Below are 20,645 nucleotides of genomic sequence, written 5' to 3'. Positions count from 1 at the left end.
GTTTAAACTGTAATATAAATAAATCCAATATTCTGTATTAATTTGGAGATTACCAGCAGCATCACGCACGTGTGTTATCAGTTATAAAATAATAATAACAGTAAAATGATTACAGAAGCAGCGGTAATATTATAACACAGGTTTTACGAAGGTGATGATTTACTGTGTGTTTTATTCAATGGTAAGAAATAAAATAGAAATATATGAGATTATTGATCATTGATTATTGATCGTGTGGTTCTGTTCACCCAGAGGACCTTTACTGTGGTGATGACGCCGCCGCTGACGTCACTTGGTCCCTGACCCAGCGCTGAGTGAAGATGGCAGAGCAGCAGGCCGCGGACACGGAGCTGGACGAGCTACTGGACAGTAAGGGTTGGGTTTACTGGGAGGAGTGGGTTGGGGGTACTGGGGACAGGGTGCGGGGTGCGGGGGTGCGGTCGGTGTGGGGGTAGTTTAGAGGCAGATGTTTTTGCCCCCGTGCTGGAGTTTACGCGAACTCTCCGTTCCACCTTAAACGCTGCCGCAGTTACTGCAGGACAGCCCGGAGCCCCCCCTCCTCCCCCGCCCCCGCAGCGCCGTTTAAGGTGGAACGGAAAAGTTCCAGAACCAAGCTGGCGGTTCTCTCCTGTATTAGATGGTCAGTGCAGTGGCTGATCATACACACGATTAATGAACTCTAACTCTTAATAAGCACTTTTATATCTGCTGTAAACACGTTTAAAGCGGTATATAGTTATTAATTATATTAATGTTATAACTTTAATGAATGTGTAATAATAATAATAATAGGAGTTGTGATTTATGTTTCAGTGTTGTTATCTTATGTGTTTTATTTATTTAATTAACTTTGCCCACCTCTCTCAGGTGCTCTCGATGACTTTGAGAAGACCAGTGTTCCCTGTGTGGCCCCTGAAGCCGCAGCGGCCCCAAGCGCAGAAGCTAAAGCTGCAGGTCCGAAGGTGAGCTTCAGGTGTAACGCCTCAGTCCAGCGTTCGCTTCCTAAAGATATGCAGGAGTGTAGAGGACTGAAGACGGGTCCTCCCTCTACGGGTCACAGGAATGTTTTCAGAGCTTCGTTTTGGATGTTAATGTTATTAGTGTAAGTGTACAGTGTGTATACAGTGTGTGTGTGTGTGTGTGTCTGCAGCCCCCTCTGCTGGAGGACAGTCAGTTCTTCGAGTCTCTGTTTGAGGGGGAGATGGCCAATCAGGCGAAGGAGGAGTGGGAGAAGGCGATGGCTGAGCTGGCGCAGGAGGAGCCGGAGCTGCTGCAGCATTTCCAAAAGCTCTCCGAGGCTGCTGGAAAAGTCGGTACGTCGCCCCGCGGGCCGGGTATCCAGAACCTGCGCTTCTATTAGCACACCTGCAGTAGTCCATATAGCCCATGTAGTTCAGTACTTAGTCTGTCTCATCATATCATCTGTGAGCCAATCAGCTCGCTCATTTCAGTTCTGAGCATCAGGACCGGTTCTGAGGGATGTGTACGGGGGAGTAACTGCGGCTGGGTTATGCTGTGATTTCAGGCACTGATCCGACCTCCCAGCAAGAGTTCACCTCCTGCCTGAAGGACACGCTGAGCGGATTAGCCAAAAACGCAGACAACCTGCAGGTACCTCAGCCTTCAGCACCAACATCCCGCTCACCCCTCCGCTCACTCCCCGCTCACCCCTCCGCTCACTCCCCGCTCACCCCTCCGCTCACCCCTCCGCTCACGCCTCCGCTCACTCCCCGCTCACTCCCCGCTCACCCCTCCGCTCACCCCTCCGCTCACTCCCCGCTCACTCCCCGCTCACTCCCCGGTCTCCCCTCCGGTCTCTTTTGTTTTTTGAATGTGTGAAATGTTATATAAATTATTGTTGTTGTTTATTATTGTTGTTGTTGTTTAAGGCTGCTGGACTGGCTGGAGAGGACCTGGCGAAGACTCTAGAAGGGTTGGGATTGGAGGACGGTGAAGGCGCAGGGGAAGATGGGAACATTCTACCCATCATGCAATCCATCATGCAGAACCTCCTGTCCAAAGACGTCCTCTACCCGTCCCTCAAAGAGATCACAGAGAAGGTCGGTCAAGGGGACCTGTGGTCAGAACCCCTGTTCCTTACCCCAACCCAGTGCATTACACTGGTGTAGCTGGTGTCCAGTCTCTGCTCTCTGATTTGTTGCTTTAGGTTTATTGTGATTAGCGTTTGTTAGCAACATTAGCCTCATAGCTGCAGCGCTAAAGTGAAGGGGTTAGTTCTGCTCATGTTCTCCGCATTTGGATTGGCTAACAGCCCCGTGCTTGTGTTTAGTACCCTGAGTGGCTGAGCAGTAACAGGCAGTCCCTCAAACCCGAGGACCTCCACCGCTACGAACAGCAGCACAAAATAATGGGCGAGATCTGCAGCCAGTTCGAGAGGGACGGGGACGGAGAGAGCGCCTTCGAGAACATTCTAGAACTCATGCAGAAGGTAAAGAACATCTGCCTGGTGTTTCTTACACACACACACACACACACACACACACACACACACACACACAGGCATTTCATCACTGCCTGAGATTCACTGAGCTCATTAAAGAGCCCATAGTCAGACATTTGACTCGGCCTACAGCCGTGTAGACCCACCCATTCAGCCTACAGCCGTGTAGCCCCGCCCATTCAGCCTACAGCCGTGTAGCCCCGCCCATTCAGCCTACAGCCGTGTAGCCCCGCCCATTCAGCCTACAGCCGTGTAGACCCACCCATTCAGCCTACGTGGCCTACAGCCGTGTAGCCCCGCCCATTCAGCCTACAGCCGTGTAGCTCCGTTCAGCCTAGGTGAAGCTGAGGTGGGTGAGCGGTGGGCTCTGGGGGGGTCTGCAGGTGGAGTGTCTGACGTTCTCTCCGTGTCTGCTTTCCTCCTCAGCTGCAGGATCTGGGCCAGCCTCCGAAAGAGCTCGCGGGAGAGGCGGTGAGTGTGCTTTCTGAGAGCCGTGTCTTTAAGCGAGGGGTCAGTTAGAGCTGCGTCTCTGTGGCTGGGGAGGAGCTCTACACGCTCGTTGGCTGATCTGGTGACTCCTCTGTTTTGTGTCTCCGCAGCCCCCCGGTTTGAACTTTGACCCAGAGTCCCTGCACCTGCCTGGAGGTCTAGGCGCGGCCGGTGCCGAGCAGTGTTCTGTGATGTGAAGCTGCTGTGTGTGTGTGTGTGTGTGTGTGTGTGTGTGTGTGTGTGTGTGTGTGTGTGTGTGTGTGCGCACTCTGCTCGGAGTTTATCTGAGCCAGCGCCCACCCAGCCTCCTCCTCCTCTTCCTCCTCCGCTCACTCTTCATCCCCTGTAGTACACATGTCAGTTTGGGATGGGGGTGGGGGGGGGGCACTCCGGTGGGCCGACCTCCTCACATTCAGTCATTTTGCACTTTTGCACCTGATGACGAGTCGAGCAGCTGGAACCGCGTGCCTGCGTCGCTCGTGCCGGAGGGGAGAGCGGAGGGGGGGGATTCTAGCTATAAGCGTCTCTGAGGAGGGGCGTCGGATCAGTAACCATAGCGACCGTTAATTAATAAGCTGTAATTAAATGGCTAATCATTTTTATAGATTAGCATCAGCGTGTTTGTTGGAACCGGGCCGAGACCTGCTTCCGTTCCGTTTCTCAGAACTAAATAAGGTTTTTTTTTTATTATTGTAATTATTAATATTGTGATTTATTTTAATAAAATTCATCCGTTTCCTAAACATGCAGCAGCGCAGGGTCACCGCAGTCCTCTGTGGCGCATCGTGTGTGTGTGGTGGTCACCTGACAGGCGGAGAGTACTGGACACGCATCCACCCCCTCGCAGACCTGTTATTAGTGTGATATGTGACGGGTGGCCGGGCTCAGACGCACCTCTGTGTTGGGTGTAGTGACTGCTGTAGCTCCGAGCGCAGGGGTGGGTAAGCGTCCCTAGGGAGGGGCTTTTATTTTGCTGTTAGAAGTTGCTGTTTGGTGATGACCAGCGGGAGAAATGGCCGTCAGCATGGACGCAGACCGAGACGAGCACGTGACCTCAACACTCGGGGGGTCTCTGAACACCTGCGCTCCTAACGCAGAGACCACCTCCCTCACACTACACACACCTACTGCACCTGTCCTCTGAACCCGGGTTCCAGTGAAGAAATAAAAGAGGGAAATCACTCTGTGTTCTGTGCCTTCTTCTCCATCACACTCCACCCAGAACTGAACTCCTGACCCGTTATTGATCCCGCGTTCAGCCGATCAGGAAAGACACGATCGGTATCGGACGTGATCTTTAGTTTACTACACCAGATGCTAAGCTAATGTTGCTAACAAACACTGGACTTGTTTGACTTGCCCCCAATCTTCATTTATTTACCCTTAAATTTTGCACCATTACTAACAAAGTACCTCACACTATAAGTCCCTGTAGAGAAGAAGTACTGCCAATAGAATAGGACTCTCTGGAGCAGATCATCACCATGACCCTATTGGCTCCATGCTGCCTAATAATGCCAGGCGTGGACTAGAGGGGTATAAAGCCCCCCAGCATTGAGGAGCTGTGGAGCAGTGGAGGAGCTGTGTTCTCTGGAATGATGGTGGAGGAGCTCCATCCAGTACTTTTGGGATAAGTTGGGGATGATAAGGTGGGGTGTTGATCATCATCCTGACCTCACTCTCACTTGTTGCTGAATGCAATCAAATTCTCACAGCAATCCTCCTCCAGAATCTAGTAGAAAGTCTTCCTCTCTGGACAGTATCAGGAGAGACTCTATTACTGAACCTTGACTTCAGAAGAGACGATAAATGAGCAGGTGTCCCAATACTTTTGTCCCTGTAGTGCATCTGTGCGTCATCAGTGATGAAGAAAGCTGATGAGTGATTTGGTGTGGTTCCAGCATAGGCTGCCTAGTGAGGGGAGTAGAAGGGAGGGTCTGTGCTGGATTTGGGACGCGCCCCACACTGAGTGTGACGTGGAGGTTCCGCTGCAGCGCTGGAGCTGTGTGTGTGTGTGTGTAGACGTGTCAGCCCAGCTCAGCCCAGCTCAGCCCAGGAAGCGCAGCACTCTGTCCGGACCAGCCGCCATATCTCCGCTTTACTTCACCGCAGAGGAAGAGTGAGCTGCCCTCAGTGAGGGCTGCAGAGTCCGGCCGACATGCTGACCAAGTTCGAGACCAAGTCCGCTCGAGTGAAGGGTGAGTCCGGGCTGGGCTGGCGCGGCGGTTAGCACACAGGCTAGCGGAGAACCCGGCCCGAAAACCCCGCACACAGGCCTCTCACAGCCCGCCGCACCCGGCCGCTCACAGCCGGAGTCCTGACTCCTACTCTCCCCCTCAGAAGTGCTTAAAGCGGGCTGAGAGAGGAGTTCTGACCCGGGCAGACAGCCGGGGCCTGTGTGCGGTTAGCCGGTTAGCTTAGCGTTAGCTTAGCGTTAGCTTAGCATTAGCTCCCTCTGAGCTTCTCGGGTTGTAATGAGCTGAGGAGCAGATTTATCCTCTAACCGCAGGGTTCACTCCCTTAAACGATCGCGTTTAAATAACGAACTATTAATATGTTAATTATGATGAGAATAATGACGGAGCAGAGAGAGCTGAGGTCACACCGCCCGGTCCGATCTCTGCCTCCCTAAACCTGGACCTGCGGGTCCGATGTGAGAGGATCAGAGATCTGAGCCTCAGACCAGCTTCACTGCCTCCCTTTATCAGCCTCTACATTCAGCTGACTGGTCTGATCAGACAGTGGAGGAAACACAGTAAAGAGATCAGACTCTGTCTGATGTTACACTGAGTGTGGAGTTTCTGCTCCAGAATCAGAACAGAGACGGTCCGGTACTGACTGACTGGTGTCCGATCCGGTACCCTTTAACTGGCTGTTGGAATAGATTAGATCACCTGTGTAGAAATTAGACAGTATTAGATTATTTAATATTAGACGGGATTAGATTGTTTAATATTAGACGGGATTAGATTGTTTAACATTAGATGGGATTAGATTGTTTAACATTAGATGGGATTAGATTGTTTAACATTAGATGGGATTAGATTGTTTAACATTAGATGGGATTAGATTGTTTAACATTAGACGGGATTAGATTGTTTGATATTAGACGGGATTAGATTGTTTGATATTAGACGGCGTTAGATTGTTTAACATTAGATGGGATTAGATTGTTTAACATTAGACGGGATTAGATTGTTTGATATTAGACGGGATTAGATTGTTTAACATTAGATGGGATTAGATTGTTTAACATTAGACGGGATTAGATTGTTTAATATTAGACGGGATTAGATTGTTTAACATTAGATGGGATTAGATTGTTTAACATTAGACGGGATTAGATTGTTTGACATTAGACGGGATTAGATTGTTTGATATTAGACGGCGTTAGATTGTTTAACATTAGATGGGATTAGATTGTTTAACATTAGACGGGATTAGATTGTTTGATATTAGACGGGATTAGATTGTTTAACATTAGATGGGATTAGATTGTTTAACATTAGATGGGATTAGATTGTTTGATATTAGACGGGATTAGATTGTTTGATATTAGACGGGATTAGATTGTTTGACATTAGACGGGATTAGATTGTTTGACATTAGACGGGATTAGATTGTTTGACATTAGACGGGATTAGATTGTTTGATATTAGACGGCGTTAGATTGTTTAACATTAGACGGCGTTAGATTGTTTGATATTAGACGGGATTAGATTGTTTAATATTAGATGGGATTAGATTGTTTAATATTAGACGGGATTAGATTGTTTGACGTTAGACGGGATTAGATTGTTTGATGTTAGACGGGATTAGATTGTTTGACGTTAGACGGGATTAGATTGTTTGATGTTAGACGGGATTAGATTGTTTGATGTTAGACGGGATTAGATTGTTTGATGTTAGACGGGATTAGATTGTTTGATGTTAGACGGGATTAGATTGTTTAACGTTAGACGGGATTAGATTGTTTAACGTTAGACGGGATTAGATTGTTTGATATTAGACGGGATTAGATTGTTTAATATTAGACAGTATTAGATTGTTTGATATTAGATTGTTTAATATTAGATTGTTTGATATTAGACGGGATTTAAAAGCTAAATTTAAACAGTAAACGTTTTCTAAACAGTTAAATCTCCGGGGTGGATCGGACTCCATATCTCATAACAACAGTCGCATACTTGATGACGCGTCTTGAGGCAGCGAGCAGACGCTCCTCTGCAGAGCTCCTTGCTAAGGCGCTTGGCCGCTGCGCTGTCTCTGATGGGTCCGTCCGTCTGTTTCAGGCCTCAGTTTCCACCCGAAGCGGCCCTGGATCCTTGCCAGCCTGCACAATGGAGTCATCCAGCTGTGGGACTACCGCATGTGCACCCTCATCGACAAGTTCGACGAACACGACGGTACGACCAAACCGCCCGGTGTTGTGCCTCTGAATGTACTGCATCTGTATCACAGGGTAACACAGGGTGTGTGTGTGTGTGTGTGTGTGTGTGTGTGTGTGTGTGTGTGTGTGTGTGTTCGCAGGCCCAGTCAGAGGGATCGACTTTCACAAACAGCAGCCTCTGTTTGTGTCTGGAGGAGATGACTACAAAATCAAGGTCTGGCCACTTTATTAGAAACCCCAGATCAGACTGTGTGTAGAGTCGAGGTTCTGAGTGTGTGTTCGTTACTTCGTGTGTTTCAGGTGTGGAATTATAAACTCCGCCGCTGTCTCTTCACCCTGCTGGGTCATCTGGACTACATCCGCACCACCTTCTTCCACCATGTGGGTTCTTCTCCGTTCTCCGTCGCACTTAAGGGCTCAGGTGGTTCTCGAGCTCCATCCTGACCCCCTGTTCTTGTGTTTGCTTTTTCAGGAGTACCCGTGGATCCTGAGTGCATCAGATGACCAGACCATCCGCATCTGGAACTGGCAGTCCAGGACCTGTGTGTGGTGAGTGTGTTGGCTCTCTAGTCCATATATGAACCCTCCGCTGCACCGTGGCTGTGAGGTCACCGGCCTATTTCATATCACCAGTGGAGGCAAATCCAGAAAGTAGAATTCCACTGGAGGATGGAGCTGAAACTAAATCCTGGGCTGGATTTCTACTTTCTGGACCTGGATTTACCCCTCCCATCACCACGAGGTTTAATCTCTCTCTCTCTCTCTCTCTCTCTCTCTCTCTCTCTCTCTCTCTCTCTCTCTCTCTCTCCAGTGTTCTGACGGGCCATAATCACTACGTGATGTGCGCTCAGTTCCACCCGTCGGAGGACCTGGTGGTGTCAGCCAGTCTGGACCAGACCGTGCGAGTGTGGGATATTTCCGGTGAGGGTTGTGGGACGGGCCTGAGTGTTTGTGGGGGTGGGTTTGGGGTGGAAGGAGAGGGGAGAGGGAGTCTTTCTCTCCTCCTCTCCTGTGTGTGTGTACAGGCAAGAATCTCTGTGGGCTTAAAACACAAACACCTCTCACAGGTTCAGCACCCTCGAACCCGAACCTGCCCTGAACCCTTACTGCTGTTCAGGAGTCTGGAATCACTGTTTACTAAATTAAATATGTATAATAGCATTATCCAGCCTATAGCAGTTTAGCCCCGCCCACTCAGCATACAGCAGTTTAGCTACTGACCTGCTGTAGGCTGGTTATATATATATAATATATATAATTAGACCTTTTGTCTACATAGTTAGTTATTAACATGAATTAACATCACAATTTATTATTATTAATATTATTATGATTATGATTGTAGTGATTCCTGAGTCGTGAGCAGTGGAGTGGGAGTGAGGGTTTGAGGTCGGTTTGGTCAGTGAGAGGTGTTTCTGTCTCTGCATGATTTAACAAAGCTCTGAATCATTGATTAATGTCTTCCTTTGCTTCTCTTTTAATTGCTGGATGTTTAATCTTTCACTTTAGCCTCTTAACTCTCACTCTCTCTCTCACTCTCTCACTCTCTCTCTCACTCACACACTCACCGCATGCGTCCTGAACGGCAGGAATCCGGACCCTCTGTAGCACCTTCTCTACTTTCAGCACTACTCTGACCCTCCTGGCTCACAGCGTATAGAGCAGTATTACTGCAGCAGGAGCTGTGGGAGGAGCAGGGCGCTGCAGTGCGCTCTGATTGGCTGATACGCTGATGTGCATGTGTTACTGTTTGGGTTACGCTTTGTGCATTTACGGCACTCGGCCACAAACGTGAGCTTTACGCATACATTAAAACACTACCTTTTCAAAAGCGCTAGTCTGATATCTACTGCATAGGGTCCGAATGAGGTTTTTGTTGTTAATTTAATTACGAATTAATCAACTGAAATTTACTTGAATTAATTTCTTTAAATATTTCCGTTATAAGTGGTTGGACAGTTGTACAGTTTTAGGCGGTTCAGTAAATATGAATTGAATTGTAATTCCTGTCTGATCGAAACATGAGGCTGTCTCTACAGCGCCCTCTAGTGGAGTTCAGACTCGGTCTGAATGGGAGGAGGAAGTCTAGCCGATCAGACGCCAGTAATCTATCAATAAAATCAATAATCTAGACAGTCTACACTTTTTCTCAGCAGGCTTTAGCTGGTTTAGCTGTAGGATTTGGCTGCTGATGCCTCTTTTCAGTGGGTAAACGCTGTAGTTAGCGCAGTTAGCTGGAATTAGCCGGCTGGGAGCGGTGGAGCGAGCTCTGCTGCAGACTCCTGCATGACTCACCCGTGCATTTCTCCATGTAAACTCACGCATGTCCTAATCCTCTCTCCGGTCACCCAGCGCCCCACCAGAGCACATTCTGCCCCTCCACCCATCAGTCCACCACCCAGATCCATCCCCACCTCGCGCTTCAGCTTGGTCCCATTGCCCCTACGGAAACATCCACTCCTGCACTTCGGTTCCTAGTGCAGCTCCTTCACGTCACGCAGGCTTTTGTTGGGCTTTTATTCACAGCAGCCGTTCCAGTGCTGAGATCATCCTCCCCTCCCTCCTACTCCTCCCTCCTCCCTACTCCTCCCTCCTACTCCTCCCTCCTACTCCTACTCCTCCCTCCTCCCTACTCCTCCCTCCTACTCCTCCCTCCTACTCCTACTCCTCCCCCCTCCTACTCCTCCCTCCTACTCCTCCCTACTCCTCCTCCCTACTCCTCCCTCCTACTCCTCCCTCCTACTCCTCCTTGTACTCCTCCCTCCTCCCTACTCCTCCCTCCTACTCCTCCCTCCTACTCCTACTCCTCCCTCCTCCTACTCCTCCCTCCTACTCCTCCCTACTCCTCCTCCCTACTCCTCCCTCCTACTCTTCCTTGTACTCCTCCCTCCTCCCTACTCCTCCCTCCTACTCCTCCCTCCTCCCTACTCCTCCCTTCTACTCCTCCTTGTACTCCTCCCTCCTACTCCTCCCTACTCCTCCCTCCTCCTCCTCCTACTCCTCCCTCCTCCACCTACTCCTCCCTCCTCCTCCTCTCTCTTCCTTCCTTCTCTCCTGTTCCTCCTCCTCCCTCCTCCTCCTCCTCCTACTCCTCCCTCCTCCTACTCCACCTACTCCTCCCTCCTCCTCTCTCTTCCTTCCTCCTCTCCTGTTCCTCCTCTTCTCCTCCTGCTCTTTCCTTCTACGCTAGCTAATAGTTTCAGTTAGCACGGTTAGCTTGGGCTAGCTGTTTTTAGCACAATGAGCTAGTTATCTCTCTCTCTCTCTCTCTCGCTCTCTCTCTCCCCATCAGTGATTCTCATCTTCTGTTTAACCGATCATGTGATCATCCTTCTCTTACCCAATCAGCAGGACCGATCGGGGAGTTGTGTGGGTTCGGGATTAGGAGGGGTGTGTTGTGGATTTCTCAGAACCTGTGTGTGTTTAACAGCCCAACAAATGCGCTGTGTGCTTAAACTGTACTTTATACCTGTGGGTGTGTGTGTGTGTGTGTGTGTGTGTGTGTGTGTGTGTGTGTGTGTGAGTGAGTGTGTGATGCTGATTGTGGGTGTGTGTGCAGTGTGTGCATTGTGTTATAACTGCTATACTGTTCCCTCTCTCCTCCTCCTCCTCCGCGGGTTCTCCTGTGTATCTTGTAAACGGGTGCCGTGTGCGTCGGACTGTAAATCTTCCCTCCAGGTTTGAGGAAGAAGAACCTGTCTCCGGGCGCCGTGGAAACCGAAGTTCGTGGCATCACCGGCGTGGATCTGTTCGGTGCCTCGGACGCCGTGGTCAAACATGTTTTGGAGGTGAGGAGCCGGAGGAACCGGAACCGAGACCAGAACACTTGTAAACACAATTTCCCTTTCAATGACCTGGATGATGTTTGACCTTTGTCCTCAGGGTCATGACCGAGGGGTCAACTGGGCAGCATTCCACCCCAGCATGCCCCTCATCGTATCAGGAGCTGATGACCGGCAGGTGAAGATATGGAGGATGAACGGTGAGTGTGAGTGTGTGTGTGAGTGTGTGTGTGTGAGTGTGTGTGTGTGAGTGTGTGTGTGTGAGTCTGAGTGTGAGTCTGAGTGTGAGTCTGAGTGTGAGTCTGAGTGTGAGTCTGAGTGTGAGTCTGAGTGTGAGTCTGAGTGTGAGTCTGTGTGTGAGTCTGTGTGTGAGGTCTGAACACACTGTGAAGGGAAGCTGTGTTTGCTGTTCTCCCTCTCTGACTCGGCCCCTCCCCTCTCCTCTCCCCTCTCTGCAGAGTCGAAGGCGTGGGAGTTGGACACCTGCAGGGGGCACTACAACAACGTGTCCTGCGCGGTGTTCCACCCTCGGCAGGAGCTGATCCTGTCCAACTCTGAGGATAAGAGCATCCGTGTGTGGGACATGTCCAAACGGACAGGGGTGCAGACCTTCCGCAGAGACCACGACCGCTTCTGGGTGCTCGGAGCCCACCCTAACCTCAACCTGTTTGCTGCAGGTGAGTGGGGGCGGAGTTGAGGGGTTTTACCCTATTGATTGACTGATTTCATTGGTTTGTTATGTAGAGATTGTTTAATGTATCATGAGAAAGTTCACAGCAATTTAGCCCCGCCCCTTTTCAGACACAACATCAGTTTGGCCCCGCCCATTCAACCAGCTAACGTTTAGCCCCACCTACGCGGCCTGCAGAGGTTTAAGCCTGGAAACAGCACCAGTTAGATGTAAATAATGTGTGTGTGTGTGTGTGTGTGTGTTCAGGTCATGACAGCGGTATGCTGGTGTTTAAGCTGGAGCGAGAGCGTCCTGCGTACGCGGTGTATGGGAACATGCTTTACTACGTGAAGGACCGGTTCCTGCGCCAGCTCGACTTCAACAGCAGCAAAGACACCGCCGTCATGCAGCTGCGCAGGTCTGTCTGTCTCTCTCTGTCTGTCTGTCTGTCTCTGTTTGTCTGTCTCTCTCTGTTTGTCTGTCTCTCTCTGTCTGTCTGTCTCTCTCTGTCTGTCTGTCTGCAGTTCCACCGGCTCATCCGTTTGTTCTTTTCTCTCCAGTGGTTCTAAGTTCCCCGTGTTCAGCATGTCCTACAACCCTGCGGAGAACGCCGTGCTGCTCTGCACTGTGAGTTACAGACTCTGTCTCTCTCTCTGTCTCTCTCTCTGACGGCTGGACCCTCATGTCGGCACCGTGTTACAAACTACAGTAGAGAGGAAGTGGCTTTTATTTGATCTTTTTCTGAACTGTCTCTTTAATGTTCGCTGAGTGGGGTTTGATCTTCTCGTCTGCAGAGAGCCACTAATCTGGAGAACAGCACCTATGACCTGTACTCCATCCCCCGAGAGAGTGACTCCCAGAACCCTGATGGTGAGAGTACACTGCTCACCACACCGCCTTCCTTTCACCACACACACACACACACACACACACACACACACACACACACACACACACACTGCTGGTTTATTCATTGTGTGTGTGTTTGTGTTTTTGTAGCTCCGGAGGGGAAACGCTCCTCAGGACTGACCGCCGTGTGGGTGGCAAGGAACCGCTTTGCCGTTCTGGACCGCATGCACTCGGTAGGATATTTAAAGTGGCCGTATCATGGGCAACTGAATTGCCCTCCTGTGATGTGGTGTATGTGTGTATGTATGTATGTATGTATGTGTGTGCACACACTAAGTGGGCGGGGCTAAGCTGCTGAAAGGGTTGTTATTAACGAGGCTGTGATGGCTGTGCTGTGCTGTGCTCTCCTCAGCTGCTGATCAAGAACCTGAAGAACGAGATTGTGAAGAAGGTGCAGGTTCCGAGCTGTGAGGAGATTTTCTACGCTGGGACGGGTTCTCTGCTGCTGCGGGACGCTGACGGAGTCACGCTCTTCGACGTCCAGCAGAAGCGTTCTCTGGCCACCGTGAAAATAGCCAAAGTCAAATACGTTGTGTGGAGCGCAGACACCAGCCACGTCGCCCTGCTGGCCAAACACGGTACTGCAGCAACAGCCTAGCCTGCACTACACACAGATCCAAAAACAGCATCCCTCACATCTTTCAGTATTGAAGCCTAACAGCGCTCCGATGCTCAGGTGTGAAGAGAAAGGCTGTGTCTTTTCTTCACAGGTACAAGGTGGTGTTTGTTGTAAGTGAATGAATAACTAGATTCTCTTTTTGTCCAAAAAACTAAAGCACAGCGCCATCTAAAGTCCTGAAGTTGCACCTTTTATTTAAAGTTTTTCTACCAGACTAAGGAGCAGATGACTCGCTTCGCGTGCACATTTGATAAATTCCTCCTCACCTTGAGGTGTTTCAGTAACTCATGGTGTGTTTGTGCCGACAGCCATCATGATCTGTAACAGGAAGTTGGAGAGTCTGTGTAACATCCATGAGAACATCCGTGTGAAGAGCGGCGCGTGGGACGAGAGCGGCGTGTTCATCTACACCACCTCCAACCACATCAAATACGCCCTCACCTCTGGGTAATGAGCCTCCAGCAGAATGATTAGATTCCGACTGCAGCTGTTTTTCTTCATGTGAACATTGTAAACACAGGGCAGGGCAGCCTGTCAGAGCAGAGCTCATTTACATACGTCAGTCTCACACACGTTCATTCTGAGCGATTAGGAGTGGTTGGAAATGGTGGCGTGAATTAACCCACTGATCCTTTTAGTTTGGGTAAGGGTAGCTCCCTCACCTGTTCGATGTTCCTTTCTCCACAGTGATCACGGTATAATCCGCACGCTGGACCTGCCCATCTACGTGACGCGTGTGAGAGGGAACAGTGTGTACTGTCTGGACCGCGAGTGCAGACCTCGCGTGCTCAACATCGACCCCACAGAGTATCGCTTTAAACTCGCCCTCGTCAACCGCAAGTATGAGGAGGTCAGTAACGCCTGCTTCAGTCCTTCAGACTGTCCAGCATTACGGTTATTATGATGATGATGATGATGATGATGATGATTATTATTTCTGAGGGTGTTCTCTGCTGACTGGGCAGTTTAGCCCAGCTCCAGGTGTCTGTTTATTTTAGCTGTGTAAACCTCCCTTTCACCTGTGTTTCCTCAGGTGTTGCACATGGTGCGTAACGCTAAGCTGGTGGGGCAGTCCATCATCGCTTACCTGCAGAAGAAGGGCTACCCAGAGGTGGCGCTACACTTTGTGAAGGATGAAAAAACGCGCTTCAGCCTGGCTCTGGAGTGCGGAAACATTGAGGTGAGCAAAGCCGAACCTTACATTTCCTACTGCTCCTCTCCTACCAACGGAACTGCAGGGTCACGAAACCGGTTTGAGGTTCAGGGGGATTTCTCGAGACCCTCCAGCAGTTTCCCTCTCTGTAGGAGGAGCTGGCTCACTTTCTGGGAGATCTGCAGGAAGCTCATGTGAACAGAATCAGAGCGTTTACAGGACCAACAGGTACATCCCACAAAATACCTCTTAAGGGTTTGTTTATTTTGCTGGTCCCCTTGTCCTGCAGGTGGCGCTGGAGGCAGCAAAGGCCCTGGATGAGCGAAGCTGCTGGGAGCGCTTGGGTGAGGCTGCACTGCTGCAGGGTCACCACCAGGTGGTGGAGATGTGCTACCAGAGAACCAAAAACTTTGATAAACTCACCTTCCTCTACCTGATCACTGGCAACCTGGCCAAGCTGAGGAAGATGATGAAGATCGGTGAGTGGACCTTCATCAAGATTTTTCAATATTGCTCTACAGTAAGCGTCTGATCATTCGGGAGAGTGTGTCAGAGTTATTGATTATTATTTCTATTTAGTTATGAAATGATGTGGGGAAAATATGCTTGGATACAGTTTGGGACATTTCTATTAGCCAGTAACAACTGTGTGTGTGTGTGTGTGTGTGTGTAGCTGAGATAAGGAAGGATATGAGTGGTCATTATCAGGGCGCTCTGTACCTCGGGGACGTCAGCGAGAGAGTCCGCATCCTCAAAAACTGTGGGCAGAGTGAGTACACACACATAAACACAAACTACACAAACTGCACACCTACACACCCTGAACACTGCAGGGCTCGGTTCTGTAAACTGACCCATTAAAACCAGTACAACACTAAAATGTGTAAAGGCCCTGAAAGCAGGGCTGAAGTGTGTAACTCTGTCTGTGTGTGTGTGTGTGTGTGTGTGTGTGTGTGTGTGTGTGTGTGTGTGCGTGCCCGCGCAGAGTCTCTGGCCTATCTGACTGCTGCCACTCACGGCATGGATGAGGAGGCTGAGGCCCTGAAAGAGACCTTTGACCTGGAGAAAGAGATGGTAAGTAGTTATATTATTATATTCTCTCTCTCACTCACACACACACACACACACACACACACACACACACACACACTCTTTAGCGTGTACAGACAGCTGACAGCAGTGTGTTTTGTGGTGCAGATCCCAGAGGTGGACCCTAATGCCCAGCTGCTTCAGCCACCTCCCCCCATCAACCCTCTGGACACTAACTGGCCCCTGCTCACCGTCTCCAAGGGCTTCTTTGAGGGAGCCATCGCTGCCAAAGGTGAGGAGCGTGCGAGTTGTGCAGAGTCCACTGTGAACTATTCGGTAAAGCGGTCAGATCTGCTCAGCGAGGCCTGACTCGGAGCAGTGTTTCAGTCTGGGCTGATGGAGAGATGTAGTGATGACGATGCGCTGCTGTCTTTAGGGAGGGCGGGTCAGATGGCAGCTGATCTGGACATGGACGCCCCTGGAGGAGAAGGATGGGGAGAGGATGCTGAGCTACACCTGGAAGAAGGTCAGGTCTCGCTCGCTGCTTGGCTCTCTTTGCTCACTCGGTTGGTCAGTGTTGTGTTCTGCGGGTTCTTGGTCATTGACAGTGTTTGTCTCCTGGTGCAGACGGGTTTATGGACGCTCCGGAAGGTCTGGGTGATGATGTCGGCGTGGGTAAGGAGGAGGGCGGAGGCTGGGAGGTGGAGGAGGACCTGGACCTGCCCCCAGAACTGGTACGCTGCTCCATTATCATTAAATATCTACTTATACAGCCCACAGAACGGCATTTACACAGCGTTACGCAAAGGGTCGAGCACCCCTGTTCCAACGGCGTGATTCTGAATGTAACTGATTTATTAATTTTTAAACAATTAAAAAATATGTTGTTTTCTGAACCAATAGGACGTGCCTGCTGGTGCACGGGGAGGAGCTGAAGGAGAAGGCTTCTTTGTCCCGCCCACTAAAGGTGTTAGCCCCACCCAGATGTGGTGTAATAACTCCCAGCTGCCCGTCGACCACATGCTCGCCGGGTCCTTCGAGACTGCCATGAGGGTAAAGAGCTCAGCAGCGTTAGAATACTTCATGGGATAGAAGTGTGTAGTGAAACCATCCAGTTATAGTCGCTCCTTTAACATTCTCTCTCTCTCTCTCTCGCTCTCTCGCTCCTCTGCAGTTACTGCATGATCAGGTCGGCGTGGTCCAGTTCAGTCCGTATAAGCAGCTGTTCCTGCAGACGTTCTCCCGCGGCCGGACGTGTTATCTGGGCCTGCCGTCACTGCCCTGCCTGCAGGGTCACCCCCAGAGGAACTGGAAGGACAGTGGGCTGAAGGGTGGGCTGCCCGCGGTGGGGCTGCGTCTCGCCGACCTCATCGCCCGCCTGCAGCAGTGCTACCAGCTGACCACGGCCGGGCGCTTCGAGGAGGCTGTGGAGCGATTCAGGGCCATTCTGCTGTCCGTGCCTCTGCTGGTGGTGGACAACAAACAGGAGATCGCAGAGGTGTGTGATTTAACCCACGGGCCACGAGTCGCTCACATCCTCGCTATGACGGGGCGTCCGTTGTCCTTTACTTAAAAACCTAAGCTGAGGAAATGATGAGTAATGTTTGATGTGTTGTTTCTCAGGCTCAGCAGCTGATCACTATCTGCAGAGAGTACATCGTGGGTCTGACCATGGAGACCGAGCGGAAGAAGCTGCCTAAAGACACGCTGGATCAGCAGAAGAGGCTGTGTGAGGTACTGCAGGCTCCGTACCGCTGCTGGTGCTGTGAACGGTCCCTTCATAGCTCTGACCATCAGAGGGAATCGTAGCTGTAGGTGATCTAATATCTCGTTGTGTGTGTGTGTGTGTGTGTGTGTGTGTGTCTGTAGATGGCAGCGTACTTCACCCACTGTAACCTGCAGCCGGTGCACATGGTGCTGGTGCTGCGCACGGCGCTCAATCTCTTCTTCAAACTCCGAAACTTCAAAACAGCTGCAGGGTTCGCCCGCCGCCTCCTCGAGCTCGGCCCCAAACCTGAGGTCGCACAGCAGGTGAGCGAGACCCTCTGCCTGTCTGTCTGCCTGTCTGTCTGTCTGGTTGAGAGACCCTCTGACCCGCCCTGTCTGGCTCTTCCGTTTCAGACGCGCAAGATTCTGGCTGCCTGTGAGAAAACCCTGACCGACGCCCACCAGCTGAACTACGACCCCCATAACCCCTTCGACCTGTGCGCCGCCTCCTTCACCCCGCTGTACCGCGGGCGGCCCGTGGAGAAGTGCCCGCTGTCCGGCGCCTGCTATTGCCCCACGTACAAAGGCCAGGTCTGCCGGGTCACACAGGTCAGTAGTATGGCTGAGGTTAGCTTGCTCGTTAGCCTCGTTAGCTTCCATTCCTTCAGTTTTTGTGTGCATTTTTATTGTTTATCTGATGTAGCTAAAAAAGACTTTATTGATCTGTCTCCTAGGTAACGGAGATCGGTAAGGATGTGATTGGTCTGCGTATTAGCCCCCTGCAGTTCCGCTGAGAGCAGAGAATCACCGATCTCACACACACACACACACTTTCCTGTACTCGCCCGCTGCAGATGAAGAAGCTCGACCGACTCGTTCAGGACGGCGGTGGAATAGATTACCCTGCTCTTCCTCCTGGTGGCTGTTTATCAGTCCGTCAGTCTGTGTTTCTGTCCCGGCTGAGCTTCAGCTCGAGTCCCTCTGATCCTCTCGCTCTTCTCTCCTCTTAATGCTGTGTTTGATGTTCTGATCTGTTTATCTCCTCAAATACTCAATAAAAGTCCTCAAATGACCCGTGTGTTCACTCAGCTCCTCCAGCCCGGAAACCCGGACCACCTGCCACACGTGAACCTGCAGCACCACGGCGCAGAACCTCAGCACTTTAGATTTGCTTCGATTTTACACCTAAACGGCCAGGTTCTGCTCCTGATGTTCAGCCATAAGCAGTAAGAGGGTTAGTTCCTGGATTAATCATGATCTGTGTGCTTTATTAATAATAATAATTTGGGGGGGGGGGTGGTAGTAGTATGGGACTATTTGGAACTACCCAGCTCTGTTCTGCAGTCTGCAGTAAGGCCACCTGATGGAGCTGTACAGCACAGTATCATAGAAGGGGTGGCTTTTCTTAGGCTTCCATATACACACACACACACACACACACATTCTCTCTCTCTCTCTGTTCACATGATGCTGGTCAGTAAGTGGTCATTTACAGTGACCGGATGGAAACCCGTGCTTTCTATTTTGTAACTGAGCGGCTGATCAGATTTGGAGACCACTGGTCAGTAGGAGACTGTACAGTGTACATCACATCCAGCTCTCTAGTTCTCCTGGGGTGTCTCTCAGGCCCTGGAGAACTTCCCTCCAGTATCATCCTTTAAAAAAAAAAGGGGGTGTTCCTTAAGGGTTCTCTAGTGAAGGCAAAGGTTCTATGTAGAACCACAGCAGCCCACAGCATTATATGAGTACTTCCAGATGGCCTAAAACACGAGGAGCTGGTTCTTGTCGGAGAACCCTGTTTCAGGACTGAAGATCTGTTGTTCTCGCCGTTGCTCTGGTCTCCCAGGTGGTTGCTCAGGTGTTGCTGGTCTGAGTGGGGTGCATGAAGAGCCCACCTGCACAGAGTTGTGATGAGAGATGCTAACGTAGCGCTAACACAGCAGAGCTGCTCTCTCCAACAGCGCCTCTCCTACCTCCGGACCAGGAGGGGGCGCAGCGGCGGAACTGCAGCGCTGTGTGACCGGGCCGTGTAGGCGATCCCGCTCTCTACACCACCCTCCTCCCGCAGCAGTGAAGCAGGCTAACAGGCTAACAGGTAAATGCGGCCTTTTGGCTTTACTTTGTTAAATATGGTGACGTTTTCCCTCAGAATTCCCAGAATAGCCGGAGAACGTGACGTCCAGGTGTACAGAACCTCACTGCTGTGGGAGGGTTCTCTTAAATCCATCAGAACTTTCCCTCCTCACCCCCAAATCCAGCCGAACCGCTCAGTGCCTGAAGATGGCTGTGCTAGCTTTAGCGCTGTCAGGCTAATGCACAGGTAAGAGTAGCGGATGCTAACTGAATTGTTCCACTATGATGAAAATTTGCCTTTAGCTTTTAATTTAAGTACAAATAGTGACACAGGTAGGTTAGTAGTGAGCTCCTGCCTGTCCAATCACGGGTACAGTGCTGGTTAGCAACATTAGCCTCATGGTGCTAATAAACTCCCAGTTCTATGTTCATGCCTCCTGACCACCAGAGGGCGGCATATGGATCCATAGACTCCAGAAGCAGAGATGAGATTTTTTTAATAAACAAACACTTAATATTTTTTATTTTTAATGGAGCTCATGTTAATGATTGGTCATGCAGTTACACAGCGGTGCGCGATGGTGAGGCTTCACTACTCGTTAGCTAGATTAGCCTCAAAGCTCAAGTGCATTTTCATTTTAGTGACCAGTGATAAACGACCAAACAGCATGTAGCGGACATAATAATCATAATCACAGCGACAGCGACGACAGCGACAGCGCCAGCGGTCAGTGGCGTGTTAGGCAGCCGGGGGATAGGGCAGGTCTCCGTTACTTTAGCTACATTAGCTTTGTAGCTCCAGTTTGTCTGAGTGACGGTTGGGGATCGGGAGGGGACATCGGGAGGGGACATCGAGAGGAGGGGGTCCTGTCCTGAGGAGTGTCCTGAGGGTGGTCCTGAGGGTGGTCCTGAGGGTGGTCCTGAGGTCTCAGAGGTGTTTGTCGCAGCCCTGCTGTCGGCTGGCGATCATGCGGCTGACGTCGATGTTGTTCTTGGCGAACACCTCCTTGCCGTGGTTGATGGTGGCCGCGGGCAGAGAGCGACCTCGGGCCAGGATCCAGGCGAAGTCCACGTGGAAGAGCCTCAGGACGTCAGTGCAGGAGTACACCAGGGCAGAGTTGACGTAGTCGGTGGAGAGGATCCAGTACGGAGTGTACGGCAGTACTGCGCGCACACACACACACACACACACACTGTCAATACTGCATTTAACACACCTTCATCATTCACCAGCTTAAAGCAGCAGTTCAGCCAAAATCTGAACAAGTCTGAATCTGAATCACTGATTCTCTGAATCACTGAATCTGAATCACTGATTCTCTGAATCGGAATTACTGAATCAGAATCACTGAATCTGAATAAC

General features: G+C 50.6%; 3 protein-coding genes across 3 annotated transcripts in view; 2 read left to right on the top strand and 1 right to left on the bottom strand.

Moving 5' to 3' along the window:
* The first annotated feature begins 262 nt into the window (after positions 1–262).
* Positions 263–4,131, top strand: pex19 (peroxisomal biogenesis factor 19). The gene is made up of 8 exons (XM_072688553.1): positions 263–369; positions 868–962; positions 1,151–1,313; positions 1,526–1,611; positions 1,890–2,060; positions 2,291–2,449; positions 2,888–2,932; positions 3,061–4,131. The coding sequence occupies exons 1-8, from the start codon at positions 321–323 to the stop codon at positions 3,145–3,147; spliced, it is 855 nt and encodes a 284-aa protein (XP_072544654.1). The 5' UTR covers positions 263–320; the 3' UTR covers positions 3,148–4,131.
* A 524-nt stretch (positions 4,132–4,655) lies between these two features.
* On the top strand, positions 4,656–18,281 carry copa (COPI coat complex subunit alpha). Its single transcript, XM_072688547.1, has 29 exons — positions 4,656–5,148; positions 7,243–7,356; positions 7,481–7,554; positions 7,641–7,721; positions 7,813–7,889; positions 8,152–8,261; positions 11,019–11,128; positions 11,223–11,322; positions 11,581–11,799; positions 12,060–12,210; positions 12,353–12,419; positions 12,587–12,662; positions 12,792–12,874; positions 13,054–13,279; positions 13,629–13,767; positions 14,008–14,170; positions 14,354–14,500; positions 14,763–14,952; positions 15,147–15,242; positions 15,459–15,547; positions 15,671–15,794; positions 15,939–16,028; positions 16,130–16,236; positions 16,406–16,555; positions 16,677–17,000; positions 17,126–17,236; positions 17,372–17,533; positions 17,624–17,818; positions 17,944–18,281. Exons 1-29 carry the CDS (start codon positions 5,109–5,111, stop codon positions 18,001–18,003), a joined length of 3,675 nt encoding a protein of 1,224 aa, XP_072544648.1. The 5' UTR covers positions 4,656–5,108; the 3' UTR covers positions 18,004–18,281.
* Positions 18,282–19,997: 1,716 nt separating this feature from the next.
* Positions 19,998–20,645, bottom strand: part of apoda.1 (apolipoprotein Da, duplicate 1) — a 3,156-nt gene continuing 2,508 nt past the window's right edge. The window contains exon 5 of the mRNA XM_072687048.1: positions 19,998–20,446. Coding sequence (XP_072543149.1) covers positions 20,211–20,446 — 236 coding nt within the window. The 3' untranslated portion in view covers positions 19,998–20,210. The remainder of the gene's footprint in view (positions 20,447–20,645) is intronic.

This window comes from Salminus brasiliensis, chromosome 9 (assembly GCF_030463535.1).
Source record: "Salminus brasiliensis chromosome 9, fSalBra1.hap2, whole genome shotgun sequence".
NCBI classification, from domain to species: domain Eukaryota; kingdom Metazoa; phylum Chordata; class Actinopteri; order Characiformes; family Bryconidae; genus Salminus; species Salminus brasiliensis.
Note: the sequence above shows the minus strand (reverse complement) of the source record. Positions and strands in the feature narration are given on the sequence as shown.

Excerpts from the sequence above, each read along its gene's own strand:
- pex19 (XM_072688553.1), top strand. The coding sequence starts at position 321 with ATGGCAGAGCAGCAGGCCGCGGACACGGAGCTGGACGAGCTACTGGAC. Across the intron at positions 1,612-1,889 it reads AAAACGCAGACAACCTGCAG|GCTGCTGGACTGGCTGGAGA; the intron begins GTACCTCAGCCT and ends TTGTTGTTTAAG. Across the intron at positions 2,933-3,060 it reads AAGAGCTCGCGGGAGAGGCG|CCCCCCGGTTTGAACTTTGA; the intron begins GTGAGTGTGCTT and ends GTGTCTCCGCAG.
- copa (XM_072688547.1), top strand. The coding sequence starts at position 5,109 with ATGCTGACCAAGTTCGAGACCAAGTCCGCTCGAGTGAAGG. Across the intron at positions 11,129-11,222 it reads TGGTCAAACATGTTTTGGAG|GGTCATGACCGAGGGGTCAA; the intron begins GTGAGGAGCCGG and ends CTTTGTCCTCAG. Across the intron at positions 15,243-15,458 it reads CCTCAAAAACTGTGGGCAGA|AGTCTCTGGCCTATCTGACT; the intron begins GTGAGTACACAC and ends GTGCCCGCGCAG.